At 44.1% G+C, this 13,563-nt stretch overlaps 1 protein-coding gene across 5 annotated transcripts in view; it reads left to right on the plus strand.

Annotated features, from left to right (window-relative positions):
* Positions 1-13,563, plus strand: part of NPHP1 (nephrocystin 1) — a 98,684-nt gene that overhangs the window by 9,910 nt on the left and 75,211 nt on the right. For all 5 annotated transcript variants that reach the window (XR_010317879.1, XM_023541104.1, XM_023541107.1 and 2 more), the window contains exon 2: positions 8,838-8,911. Coding sequence is in view for 4 of the 5 variants with exons in the window: in XM_023541104.1 (XP_023396872.1) it covers positions 8,838-8,911 (74 nt within the window). In the remaining variant the exon portion in view is untranslated. The remainder of the gene's footprint in view (positions 1-8,837; positions 8,912-13,563) is intronic.

Consider the following 13,563-nt stretch of genomic DNA (forward strand, 5'->3'; position numbering starts at 1 on the left):
ATAAACTTATGTACACCTTACTACATACTCCCACTTACTCTCCCCCTAATGAGTCAGCCTGCTCCCTCCTTCCAGTCTCGCCTTTTGTGACTGTTTGGCCAGTTTCTAACCCCTTCTACCCTCCCATCTCCTGTCCAGGCAGGAGATGCCAACATAGTCTCAAGTGTCCACCTGATGCAAGTAGCTCACTCCTCATCAGCATCCCTCTCCAACCCATTGTCCAGTCCAATCCATGTCTGATGAGTTGGCTTCAGGAATAGTTCCTGTCCTGGGCCAACAGAAGGTTTGGGGACCATGACTGCCGGGATTCTTCCAGTCTTAGACTATTAAGTCTGGTGTTTTTATGAGAATTTGGGGTCTGCATCCCACTGTTCTTCTGTTCCCTCAGGGGTTCTCTGTTGTGTTCCCTGTCAGGGCAGTCATCGGTTGTGGCCGGGCACCATCTAATTCTTCTGGTCTCAGAATGATGTAGTCTGTAGTTCGTGTAGCCCTTTCTGTCTCTTGGACTCATAATTACCTTGTGACCTTGGTGTTCTTCACTCTCCTTTGATCCAGGTGGGTTGAGACTCATTGACGCACCTTAAATGGCCGCTTGCTAGAGTTTAAGACCCCAGATGCCACACTTCAAAGTGGGATGCAGAATGTTTTCTTAATAGAATTTATTTTGCCAGTTGACTTAGATGTCCCCTGAAGCCATAGTCCCCAAACCCCTGCCCCTGCTCCGCTGACCTTCAAAGCCGTCAGTTTATTCAGGAAACTTCTTTGCTTTTGGTCCAGTCCAGTTGTGCTGACCTTCCCTGTATTGAGTGTTATCCTTCCCTTCCCCTAAGGTAGTTCTTATCTACTATCTAATCAGTAAATAACCCTCTTCCACCCCCCTCCTTCCCCCCTCTCTTAACCACAAAAGAATATGTTCTCAGTTTAAACTATTTCTCAAGATCTTATAATAGTGATCTTATACAATATTTGTCCTTTTGCATCTGACTGATTTCACTCAGCATAGTGCCTTCCAGGTTGCTCCATGTTATGAAATGTTTCACAGATTCCTCACTGTTCTTTATCGATGTGTAGTATTCCATTGTGTGAATATACCATAATTTATTTATCCATTCATCCATTGATGGACACCTTGGTTGCTTCCAGCTTTTTGCTGTTGTCAACAGTGCTGCAATAAACATGGGTGTGCATATATCTGTTCGTGTAAAGGCTCTTATTTCTCTAGGATACATTCTGAGGAGCGGGATTTCTGGATCGTATGGTAGTTCTGTTTCTAGCTTTTTAAGGAAACGCCAGATCGATTTCCAAGGTGGTTGTACCATTTTACATTCCCACCAGCAGTGTATAAGAGTTCCAGTCCCTCCACAACCTCTCCAAAATTTATTATTTTGTGGTTTTTGGATTAATACCAGCCTTGTTGGAGTGAGATGGAATCTCATCGTAGCTTTAATTTGCATTTGTCTAATGGCCAGTGATCGAGAACATTTCCTCATGTATCTGTCAGCCGCCTGAGTATCTTCTTTAGTGAAGTGCGTGTTCATATCCTTTGCCCAATTTTTAATTGGGTTGTTTGTATTTTTGTGGTTGAGTTTTAGCAGAATCATGTAGATTTTAGAGATCAGGTGCTGGTCGGAGATGTCGTAGCTGAAAATTTTTTCCCGGTCTTTAGATGGTCTTTTTACTCTCTTGGTGAAGTCTTTAGATGAGCATAGGTGTTTAATTTTTAGGAGCTCCCAGTTATCTGGTTTCTCCTCGTCATTTTTAGTAAAGTTTTGTATTCTGTTTATGCCTTGTATTAGGGCTCCTAATGTCCCTATTTTTTCTTTCATGATCTTTATCGTTTTAGACTTCATGGTTAGGTCTTTGATCCATTTTGAGTTAGTTTTTGTGGATGGTGTGAGGTATGGGTCCTGTTTCATTTTTTTGCAAATGAATATCCAGTTATGCCAGCACCATTTGTTAAAAAGACTATCTTTTCCCCAATTAACTGACACTGGGCCTTTGTCAAATATCAGCTGCTCATACGTGGATGGATTTATATCTGGGTTCTTAATTCTGTTCCACTGGTCTATGTATCTGTTGTTGTACCAGTACCAGGGTGTTTTGACTACTGTGGCTCTATACTATGTTCTAAAATCAGGTAGAGTGAGGCCTCCTACTTTGTTCTTCTTTTCCAGTAATGCTTTACTTACTTGGGGCCTCTTTCCCTTCCATATGAAGTTGGTGATTTGTTTCTCCATCACATTAAAAAATGTCGTTCGAATTTGGATCGCAAGTGCATTGTATATATAGATGACTTTTTTAGTAGAATAGACGTTTATACTATGTTAAGTTTTCCTATCCATGAGCAAGGTATGTTTTTCCACTTTTGTGTTAGGTCCCTTTTAGTTTCTTGCAGTAGTACCATGTAGTTTTCTTTGTCTAGGTCTTTTATATCTTTGGTAAGATTTATTCCTAAGTATTTTATCTTCTTGGGGGCTACTGTGAATGGTATTGCTTTGGCGATTTCCTCTTCAATGTTCTTTTTGTTGATGTAGAGGAATCCAACCGATTTTTGTATGTTTATCTTGTATCCTGATTCTCTGCTGAACTCTTCTATTAGTTTCAGTAGTTTTCTTGAGGATTCCTTAGGGTTTTCTGTGTATAAGATCATGTTGTCTGCAAATAGAGATACTTTTACTTCTTCCTTGCCAATCTGGATGCCTTTTATTTCTTTGTCTAGCATAATTGCTCTGGCTAGGACCTCCAACACAATGTTGAATAAGAGTGGTGATAAAAGGCATCCTTGTCTGGTTCCCGTTCTCAAGGGAAATGCTTTCAGGCTCTCTCCATTTAGGGTGATGTTGGCTGTTGGCTTTGTATAAATGCCCTTTATTATGTTGAGGAATTTTCCTTCAATTCCTATTTTGCTGAAAGTTTTTATCATGAATGGGTGTTGGACTTTGTCAAATGCCTTTTTTGCATCAATTGATAAGATCATGTGGTTTTTGTCTTTTGTTTTATTTATATGGTGGATTACATTAATTGTTTTTCTAATATTGAACCAACCTTGCATACCTGGTATAGATCCCACTTGGTCATGGTGGATTATTTTTTTGATACGTTGTTGAATTCTATTGGCTAGAATTTTGTTGAGGATTTTTGCATCTATATTCATGAGGGATATAGGTCTGTCATTTTCTTTTTCTGTGGTGTCTTTACCTGGTTTTGGTATCAGGGATATGCAGGCTTCATAGAATGAGTTAGGTAGTATTCCATCCTTTTCTATGCTTTGAAATACCTTGAATAGTAGTGGTGTTAACTCTTCTCTGAAAGTTTGGTGGAACTCTGCAATGAAGCTGTCCGGGCCAGGGCTTTTTTTTATTGGGAGTTTTTTGATTACCTTTTCAATCTTTTTTTTTTGTTATGGGTCTATTTAGTTGTTCTAATTGTGATTGTGTTAGTTTAGGTAGGTAGCGTGTTTCTAGGAATTCATCCATTTCTTCTAGGTTTTCAAATTTGTTAGAGTACAATTTTTCATAGAAATCTGATATGATTCTTTTAATTTCAGTTGGGTCTGTTGTGATATGGCCCATCTCATTTCTTATTCGGGTTGTTTCCTGTATTTCTTTAGTCAGTCTGGCCAATGGTTTATCAATTTTGTTAATTTTTTCAAAGAACCAGCTTTTGGCTTTAATTCTTTCAGTTGTTTTTCTGTTCTCTAATTTATTTAATTCTGCTCTAATTTTTATTATTTGTTTTCTTCTGGTACCTGATGGATTCTTTTGTTGCTCACTTTCTATTTGTTCAGGTTATAGGGACAGCTCTCTGATTTTGGCTCTTTCTTCTTTATGTATGTGTGCATTTATTGATATAAATTGACCTCTGATCACTGCCTTTGCTGTGTCCCAGAGGTTTTGATAGGACATGTTTTCAGTCTTGTTGCATTCTATGAATTTCTTTATTCCCACCTTAATATCTTCTATAACCCAGTCTTTTTGGAGCAGGGTATTGTTCAGTTCCCAAGTATTTGATTTCTTTTCCGTAATTTTTCTGTTATTGATTTCTACTTTTATGGCCTTATGGTCTGGGAAGATGCTTTGTGATATTTCGATGTTTTGGATTCTGCAAATGTTTGTTTTATGACCTAATATGTGATCTATTCTAGAGAATGTTCCATGTGCACTAGAAAAAAAAAGTATACTTTACAGCTGTTGGGTGGAGTGTTCTATATAAATCTATGAGGTCAAGTTGTTTGATTGTAGCAATTAGATCTTCCATGTCTCTTTTGAGCTCCTTACTGGAACTCCTATCCTTCTCTGAAAGTGGTGTGTTGAAGTCTCCTACTATAATTGTGGAGGTGTTTATCTCACTTTTCAGTTCTGTTAAAATTTGTTTTATGTATCTTGCAGCCCTGTCATTGGGTGCATAAATATTTAATATGGTTATATCTTCCTGGCAAATTGTCCCGTTAATCATTATGTAGTGTCCTTCTTTATCCTTTGTGGTGGATTTAACTTTAAAGTCTATTTTGTCAAAAATTAATATTGCCACTCCTGCTCTTTTTTGATTGTTGTTTGCTTGATATATTTTTTTCATTCCTTTGAGTTTTAGTTTGTTTGTGTCTCTAAGTCTAAGGTGTGTCTCTTGTAGGCTGCATGTAGACAGATCGTGTTTTTTTATCCAGTCTGAGACTCTCTGTCTCTTTATTGGTGCATTTAGTCCATTTACATTCATCGTAATTATAGATAAGTATGAGTTTAGTGCTGTCATTTTGATGGCTTTTTTTGTGTGTTGTTGACAATTTCATTTTTCCACTTTTTTGTGCTGAGAAGTTTTTCTTTGTAAATTGTGTGTTCCTCATTTTCATAGTAGTTGAATATATTTTTGCTGAGTCGTTATGTTTTTCTTGATTTTTATTTTGAAGTATGGAATTGTTAGACCTCTTTGTGGTTGCCTTAATATTTACCCCTATTTTTCTGAGTAAAAACCTAACTTGTATCTTCCTATATCGACTTGTTTTCCTCTCCATATGGAAGATCTATGCCTCCTGTATTTACTCCCTGTTTTTTGATTATTGTAATCTTTTACATAATGACTTCAGTGATTCCCTTTTTTGAGCATTTTTTTTCTTTTTACAGTAATCTTATTTTGTTTTTGTGATTTAACTATTTGAGTTGATATCAGAATGTTCTATTCTGTGACCTTGTGTTGTGTTGGTATCTGATATTATTGATTTTATGACCAAAGAATTCCCTTTAGTAATTCCTGTAGCTTTGGTTTGGTTTTTGCACATTCTCTAAGCCTGTGTTTATCTGTAAATGTTTTAATTTCACCTTCATATTTGAGAGAAAGTTTTGCTGGATATATGATTCTTGACTGGCAGTTTTTCTCCTTCAGTGCTCTATATGTGTCATCCCATTGCCTTCTTGCCTGCATGGTTTCTGCCGAGTAGTCTGAACTTATTCTTATTGGTTCTCCTTTGTAGGTAACTTTTCTTTTATCCCTGGCTGCTTTTAAAATTTTCTCTTTGGTTTTGGCAAGTTTGATGATAATATGCCTTGGTGATTTTCTTTTTGTATCAGTCTCATATGGGGTTTGATGAGCATCTTGGATGGATATCCTTTCATCTTTCACGATGCCAGGGAAGTTTTCTGCCAACAGATCTTCAACTATTCTCTCTGTATTTTCTGTTATCTCTCCCTGTTCTGGGACTCCAATCACACGCACATTATTCTTCTTGATAGAGTCCCACATGATTCTTAGGGTTTCTTCATTTTTTTTAATTCTTTTATCTGATTTTTCTTCAACTATATTGGTGTCAATTGCCTTATCCTCCAACTCCCCTACTCTGCATTCTGGTTCCTTGATTCTGCTCCTCTGACTTCTTATTGAGTTATCTAATTCTGTAATTTTGTTGTTAATCTTTTGGATTTTTGAATGCTGTCTCTCTATGGAATCTTGCAGCTTATTAATTTTTCCACTATGTTCTTGAATAATCTTTTTGATTTCTTCAACTGCTTTATCAGTGTGTTCCTTGGCTTTTTCTGTAGATGGCCTTATTTCATTTTTGAGGTCGTCCCTGATGTCTTGAAGCATTCTGTAAATTAGTTTTTTATATTCTGCATCTGGCAGTTCTAGGATTGTGTCTTCATTTGGGAAAGATTTTGATTCTTTGGGGATTTGTAGAAGCAATCATTGTCTGCTTCTTTATGTGATTTGATATCGACTGCTGTCTCCGAGCCATCTATAAGATAATGTAATGATTTATTTTATATTTTCTCACTGAGTCTTATCTTCTTGTTTTGTTTCAATATACCCAGATGGGCTACTAGATTGTGCTGTCTTGATTGTTGTAGCTTTTGAATCACTTATGTCCTATTACCAGCTGGCTTGAGCTGTTACCAGATATATAAATCTAAGAGTCCATTCACTATTCTTGAATAGAATCAGCTTAGGTGTCCTGATTTGGGGTCACCAAGTGTGCGGTGTAGGCTGTCATCTATTAACTTAGGGGAGTAGTGGCGATGGTCGTACGCACCAGATTCTAGTAGCAGCAGGGAGTCACGCTCCAAGGACGGCAGGATGCTGACAGCCTTCCCCCACGTGCCAGTGAGGTAGGTGTGTCTCTATTCCTAGAGCACTTTGGTGGATGGGCTCTGTAGCTGTACCTTAGGCACCCAATGCTTGTACCTCTAAAGATTGGTAGGCGTCACTATCCTCTGACCCCTTTAGTAGGTGGCTAGGTGGTTTGGGTGGAGCTTCAGCCCTCAGTTCCCTGCTGTGGATCAGTGAGGGCTCTGTTTAATAGGTAGAGAGGTATCAGACCTCCAAAACTTGTCTTTCTTCTACTCCACTAAAACAATTACAGTCAGATCTCTATCAGAATTGCCTTTGCATTATAATAGCCACCTTGTTCCCTGTAGGGATGAAAGCCAAAGCCTGTGGATCTCTTATGCTTGGCTGGAGCTGGTTCTGTATTTTTGTTCCAGTTTAGGGAAGTCAGGGAAGGATTTTTCCCCCCTACTCGATGGCACTGGGTTTTTTACTGGGTTAGGTTGCTAATTGCAGCTTCTCTCAGGCTAGGAGAATGGGTTAGGAAAAAAAAAAACCTGTGGAGCACTTCACTCCCTGGCCCAGGAAATTCCAATGTTAATGAAGCCACCTGGGGTGGGGAGGGGAGGGATCAGATAGATAGGAGAGAGTAGTGCCAGGCAATATAGACAAAGTTGCTTATCTCGCTTGCTGTTGACTGTTTTATCTGAGATTGCAGAGGGGCGTGTAGCCTGTGTGCACTGGCTGGGTTGAGATTGGTCCTGAGGGTCAGGCCTGTGTCCGTGCTTGCCCTGTCTCAGGAAGCCGTGATCAGCTCCTCTGCTCCTAGTCCGAAGCCCAGCGCCAAGGTTTTCTGGCTAGGGTGCTGCACTCCAGGCTCCAAAACCAGTCGCTGCTTCCCCGTGATTTCTCCTTCTCCTGTCAGGCACATCGTTGTGCAGCCTGCATGCACTGGCTGGGTTTCCACCGAGGTTACTTCAGGGGCTAGGGCTGCGTCCCGTGCTTGTGCCGTCTCAGGAAGCCATGATCAGCTCTTCTGCGCTTAGTCCAAAGCCCAGCGCCAAGATTTTCTGACTGGAATGCTGGCTTCAGGCTCCGAAAACAGTCACTGCTTCCCCGTGGTTGCTCATTCTCTTGTCAGCCACGTCCGTGTGCAGCCTGCTTGCTCTGGCTGAGTCTCTACCGAGGTTACTCCAGGGGATTAGGGGTTAGGGCTGTGTCCTGTGCTTGCCCTGTCTCAGTAAGCCATGATCAGCCCCACCACTCTGGCACCAGGGAACTGTGAGGGCTTAAGGATGTGGCGTGGGACGCCGGTTCCAGAAGCTGTCGCTGCTTCAGGGTGCGGCTTTTCCCTCCTCTGTCACTCAGGTCAGCTCCTTAGTTCTGTGTTTGATGGTCAGGGTTCGTAGGTTGTCATGTATGTGATCGATTCACTTGTTTTTCCAAGTCTTCATTGCAAGAGGAATCCGCGGTAGCTTCTACCTAGTCAGCCATCTTGGCCCTGCCTCTTTCAAATCTATTCTTGAGATACTGTTTAAATGCAGGTGGGATGCATATACTCAAGATTGTATTTTCGCTCTCATGGACTTGCTGTAATTTCTTCAACTTCCAACTTGAACTTACATGTGAGCAGTTGATGGTCTGTTCCACAGCTGGCCCTGGCCTCATTCTGACTGATGATATTGACCTTCTCCATCACCTCTTTCTGCAGATGTAGTCAGTCTGATTCCTGTGTATTGCATCTGGTGAGGTCCATGTGTGTAGTTGGCCATTTATGTTGTTGGAAAAAAAACTAATTGCAAGCAGAGAAGTTTTTGGTCTTGCAAAATTCTATCATTTTATCTCTGGCATCATTTCTGTCACTAAGGCCGTATTTTCTAACTACCAATCCTTTTTCTCTTTATTTCTAACTTTCACATTCCAGTCACGAGTAATTATCAATGCATCTTGATTGCATATTTGATCAATTTCAGCCTGCAGAAGTTGGTAAAAATCTTCAATTTCCTCATCTTTGCCATTAGTGGTTAATGTGTAAATTTCAAAAATATCCATAGTAACTGGTCTTCCTTATAGGTGTATTGATATTATCCTATCACTGACAGTGTTGTCAAATAAATGTAGTAAGATGTTACTGATAGAACCCAGGTGGTAGTTACGTGGGTGTTCATGGTAAAATTTGAAGTGAGCACCCAAAGAGAAATTAAAAATGTTCATTGTAAAATATTAGGAAAAAAGAAAATTAAACTTTTATTTTCTAAGGTGGTATGATATTTAACAATGTTTTAAACTGTCTCCATTTATTGTAGGTTGATAGTTTGCTTTCTGAGAGCCAGTTGAAAGGAGCTCTAGAAACCAATAAAAGGCGTGATATTTACCAAAGGTAAGGCATGTTAAATTATTTAAACCTTTTAGGAACTGCAGTTACGTTTCATTGAGCAGTATTTAAGACATAGAAATTGTTTGAAACATTATTTCTTCTTTTTTTTGTATTAACATAACTTCTAAAAAGACAAAATAATGGTGGGAAATAATATTGAGGTAACGATGAATGAAAATTTCCAAAATTTATTTTGAAATACTTCTTATAGTTCTCCCTACCTACTAGGTCTAAGTATTGGAATGATAAATAAAGAACTATAAATGTTAAAAATAGAGAAGACCACTTACCTTTATCTTGTACTCTGTATGAGCCAAGCAGTGTCCTCTGTGCCCTAAAATTTTGTCATTAATGTTCACAATTATACCATGAGTTACTTATTAATACAGAAGAACAAATTCAGGTTCACAGTGGTCAGTTAATCTTCCCAACATTACTTTGCTATAAGACATTAAAGTGTCTAGGATGAGATGGGAAGACGCCTGTCAGAACATGTGGCTTTACTCTCAGTCTCATGTAACAAAAGTCTGGAGGCAGGTTCTCCCAGGGTGGGATCAGTGGCTCATAATGAGCTCAAGTACCCAGACCCTGCTGTTGTTCTGCTCCACTGTCCTCAGCTTCTTGGTGATTTCTGTCCTCAGGCATCAAAATAAAATACCACAGGAAGAAGGTCCAAATCAGGGTCTCAGCTGTGTTAATTCCTTCTGGGGACTTTGAGAGAGGAGCTGCTCCAGGCCTGCCCTGGCTTCTAGTGTCTGCCGCGAATCCGTGGTATTCCTTTGCTGCTCGTAGCTGTGTCTTCACTTGGCATCTCTCCTGTGTGTCTCTGCTTCCTGCCTGTCCCTTCTCTTTTATAAGATGCTGCTCAGAAGAGATTAGGATTGGGACCTGTCCTAGTACAGTATGACTTTGTTGACTTACCTGATAACATCTGCAGAGAAAAACCCATTTCCCCAAACGAGGTCGTGTTCTCAGGTGCAGGGGCCAGGACTTCAACATATCTTTTCAGGGGCTATAATTCAATCCTTAACAAGTACTAACAGCAGAAAGGGGAAAAGATTCTTTTCATGCCTCTTTGTATCAGGAAGGGTAAAATGGGGGGAAGTCACCAGCACATGTCCCTCACGGTTTGTGGCCATCCTTGGGCCACGTTCCCCCTGCCTGCAGTGGAGGCTGAGAACGTTGCTGTAGTGGCAGGTGCAGTCAGCCAGCCTGTGGGAGAGGGAGAGAAGGACCCTGGGTGGGCAGCTCGCAGCCAACCACAGTGTGAAGTTTTTACTTTTCTTTCTGTTCTTTTCACAAAAGATTTTTGTCCCCTTCCTTACTGCTTATTTCATTTCACTCACATGTTGGCGGGTGGGAGGAGGATTACTCAAACAGCATCAAAAATATTGACTTTTGTAGTTCTTGTTTGATGAAAGGGCATTTGATTTTTAAAACTCTATTCATTAGCTGTAGCCCATTTTTGGTCGTTATTTTCTCACTTCTTATCTGGGTGTCTAAGACGAACTAAATTACTTGAGCTCTTTGACCATCTGTGGAATAGCTAAAAGCGCTGTACCTGTAAGGACAGGCCAGGTTCAGAAGTGGCGTGTGCTCTGGTGGAGGAGGCAGCTCTAGAACCTGTAAGGACAGGCCGGGTTCAGAAGTGGAGTGTGCCCTGGTGGAGGAGGCAGCTCTAGAACCTGTAAGGACAGGCCAGGTTCAGAAGTGGTGTGTGCTCTGGTGGAGGAGGCAGCTCTAGAACCTGTAAGGACAGGCCAGGTTCAGAAGTGGCGTGTGCTCTGGTGGAAGAGGCAGCTCTAGAACCTGTAAGGACAGGCCAGGTTCAGAAGTGGTGTGTGCCCTGGTGGAGGAGGCAGCTCTAGAACCTGTAAGGACAGGCCGGGTTCAGAAGTGGCGTGTGCCCTGGTGGAGGAGGCAGCTCTAGAACCTGTAAGGACAGGCCGGGTTCAGAAGTGGCGTGTGCTCTGGTGGAGGAGGCAGCTCTAGAACCTGTAAGGACAGGCCGGGTTCAGAAGTGGCGTGTGCTCTGGTGGAAGAGGCAGCTCTAGAACCTGTAAGGACAGGCCGGGTTCAGAAGTGGCGTGTGCCCTGGTGGAGGAGGCAGCTCTAGAACCTGTAAAGACAGGCCGGATTCAGAAGTGGCGTGTGCCCTGGTGGAGGAGGCAGCTCTAGAACCTGTAAGGACAGTCCAGGTTCAGAAGTGGCGTGTGCCCTGGTGGAAGAGGCAGCTCTAGAACCTGTAAGGACAGGCCGGATTCAGAAGTGGCATGTGCTCTGGTGGAGGAGGCAGCTCTAGAACCTGTAAGGACAGGCCGGGTTCAGAAGTGGCGTGTGCCCTGGTGGAGGAGGCAGCTCTAGAACCTGTAAGGACAGGCCGGGTTCAGAAGTGACGTGTGCCCTGGTGGAGGAGGCAGCTCTAGAACCTGTAAGGACAGGCCGGGTTCAGAAGTGGTGTGTGCTCTGGTGGAGGAGGCAGCTCTAGAACCTGTAAGGACAGGCCAGGTTCAGAAGTGGCGTGTGCCCTGGTGGAAGAGGCAGCTCTAGAACCTGTAAGGACAGGCCGGATTCAGAAGTGGCGTGTGCTCTGGTGGAGGAGGCAGCTCTAGAACCTGTAAGGACAGGCCAGGTTCAGAAGTGGCGTGTGCTCTGGTGGAAGAGGCAGCTCTAGAACCTGTAAGGACAGGCCAGGTTCAGAAGTGGCGTGTGCTCTGGTGGAAGAGGCAGCTCTAGAACCTGTAAGGACAGGCCGGGTTCAGAAGTGGTGTGTGCTCTGGTGGAGGAGGCAGCTCTAGAACCTGTAAGGACAGGCCAGGTTCAGAAGTGGCGTGTGCCCTGGTGGAAGAGGCAGCTCTAGAACCTGTAAGGACAGGCCGGATTCAGAAGTGGCATGTGCTCTGGTGGAGGAGGCAGCTCTAGAACCTGTAAGGACAGGCCGGGTTCAGAAGTGGCGTGTGCCCTGGTGGAGGAGGCAGCTCTAGAACCTGTAAGGACAGGCCGGGTTCAGAAGTGACGTGTGCCCTGGTGGAGGAGGCAGCTCTAGAACCTGTAAGGACAGGCCGGGTTCAGAAGTGGTGTGTGCTCTGGTGGAGGAGGCAGCTCTAGAACCTGTAAGGACAGGCCGGGTTCAGAAGTGGCGTGTGCCCTGGTGGAGGAGGCAGCTCTAGAACCTGTAAGGACAGGCCGGATTCAGAAGTAGTGTGTGCTCTGGTGGAAGAGGCAGCTCTAGAACCTGTAAGGACAGGCCGGGTTCAGAAGTGGTGTGTGCCCTGGTGGAGGAGGCAGCTCTAGAACCTGTAAGGACAGGCCGGGTTCAGAAGTGGTGTGTGCTCTGGTGGAGGAGGCAGCTCTAGAACCTGTAAGGACAGGCTGGATTCAGAAGTGGCGTGTGCTCTGGTGGAGGAGGCAGCTCTAGAACCTGTAAGGACAGGCCGGGTTCAGAAGTGACGTGTGCCCTGGTGGAGGAGGCAGCTCTAGAATCTGTAAGGACAGACCGGATTCAGAAGTGGTGTGTGCCCTGGTGGAGGAGGCAGCTCTAGAACCTGTAAGGACAGGCCGGATTCAGAAGTGGTGTGTGCTCTGGTGGAGGAGGCAGCTCTAGAACCTGTAAGGACAGGCTGGATTCAGAAGTGGCGTGTGCTCTGGTGGAGGAGGCAGCTCTAGAACCTGTAAGGACAGGCCGGGTTCAGAAGTGACGTGTGCCCTGGTGGAGGAGGCAGCTCTAGAATCTGTAAGGACAGACCGGATTCAGAAGTGGCGTGTGCTCTGGTGGAGGAGGCAGCTCTAGAACCTGTAAGGACAGGCCGGATTCAGAAGTGGTCTGTGCTCTGGTGGAGGAGGCAGCTCTAGAACCTGTAAGGACAGGCCGGGTTCAGAAGTGACGTGTGCTCTGGTGGAGGAGGCAGCTCTACAACCTGTAAGGACAGGCCAGGTTCAGAAGTGGCGTGTGCTCTGGTGGAAGAGGCAGCTCTAGAACCTGTAAGGACAGGCCAGGTTCAGAAGTGGCGTGTGCTCTGGTGGAAGAGGCAGCTCTAGAACCTGTAAGGACAGGCCGGGTTCAGAAGTGGCGTGTGCCCTGGTGGAGGAGGCAGCTCTAGAACCTGTAAGGACAGGCCGGATTCAGAAGTGGTGTGTGCTCTGGTGGAGGAGCAGCTCTAGAACCTGTAAGGACAGGCCGGGTTCAGAAGTGGCGTGTGCCCTGGTGGAGGAGGCAGCTCTAGAACCTGTAAGGACAGGCCGGATTCAGAAGTGGCGTGTGCCCTGGTGGAGGAGGCAGCTCTAGAACCTGTAAGGACAGGCCGGATTCAGAAGTGGTGTGTGCTCTGGTGGAGGAGCAGCTCTAGAACCTGTAAGGACAGGCCGGGTTCAGAAGTGGCGTGTGCCCTGGTGGAGGAGGCAGCTCTAGAACCTGTAAGGACAGGCCGGATTCAGAAGTGGTGTGTGCTCTGGTGGAGGAGCAGCTCTAGAACCTGTAAGGACAGGCCGGGTTCAGAAGTGGCGTGTGCCCTGGTGGAGGAGGCAGCTCTAGAACCTGTAAGGACAGGCCGGATTCAGAAGTGGTGTGTGCTCTGGTGGAGGAGGCAGCTCTAGAACCTGTAAGGACAGGCCGGATTCAGAAGTGGTGTGTGCTCTGGTGGAGGAGGCAGCTCTAG

This window comes from Loxodonta africana, chromosome 15 (genome assembly GCF_030014295.1).
Source record: "Loxodonta africana isolate mLoxAfr1 chromosome 15, mLoxAfr1.hap2, whole genome shotgun sequence".
NCBI classification, from domain to species: Eukaryota; Metazoa; Chordata; class Mammalia; order Proboscidea; family Elephantidae; genus Loxodonta; species Loxodonta africana.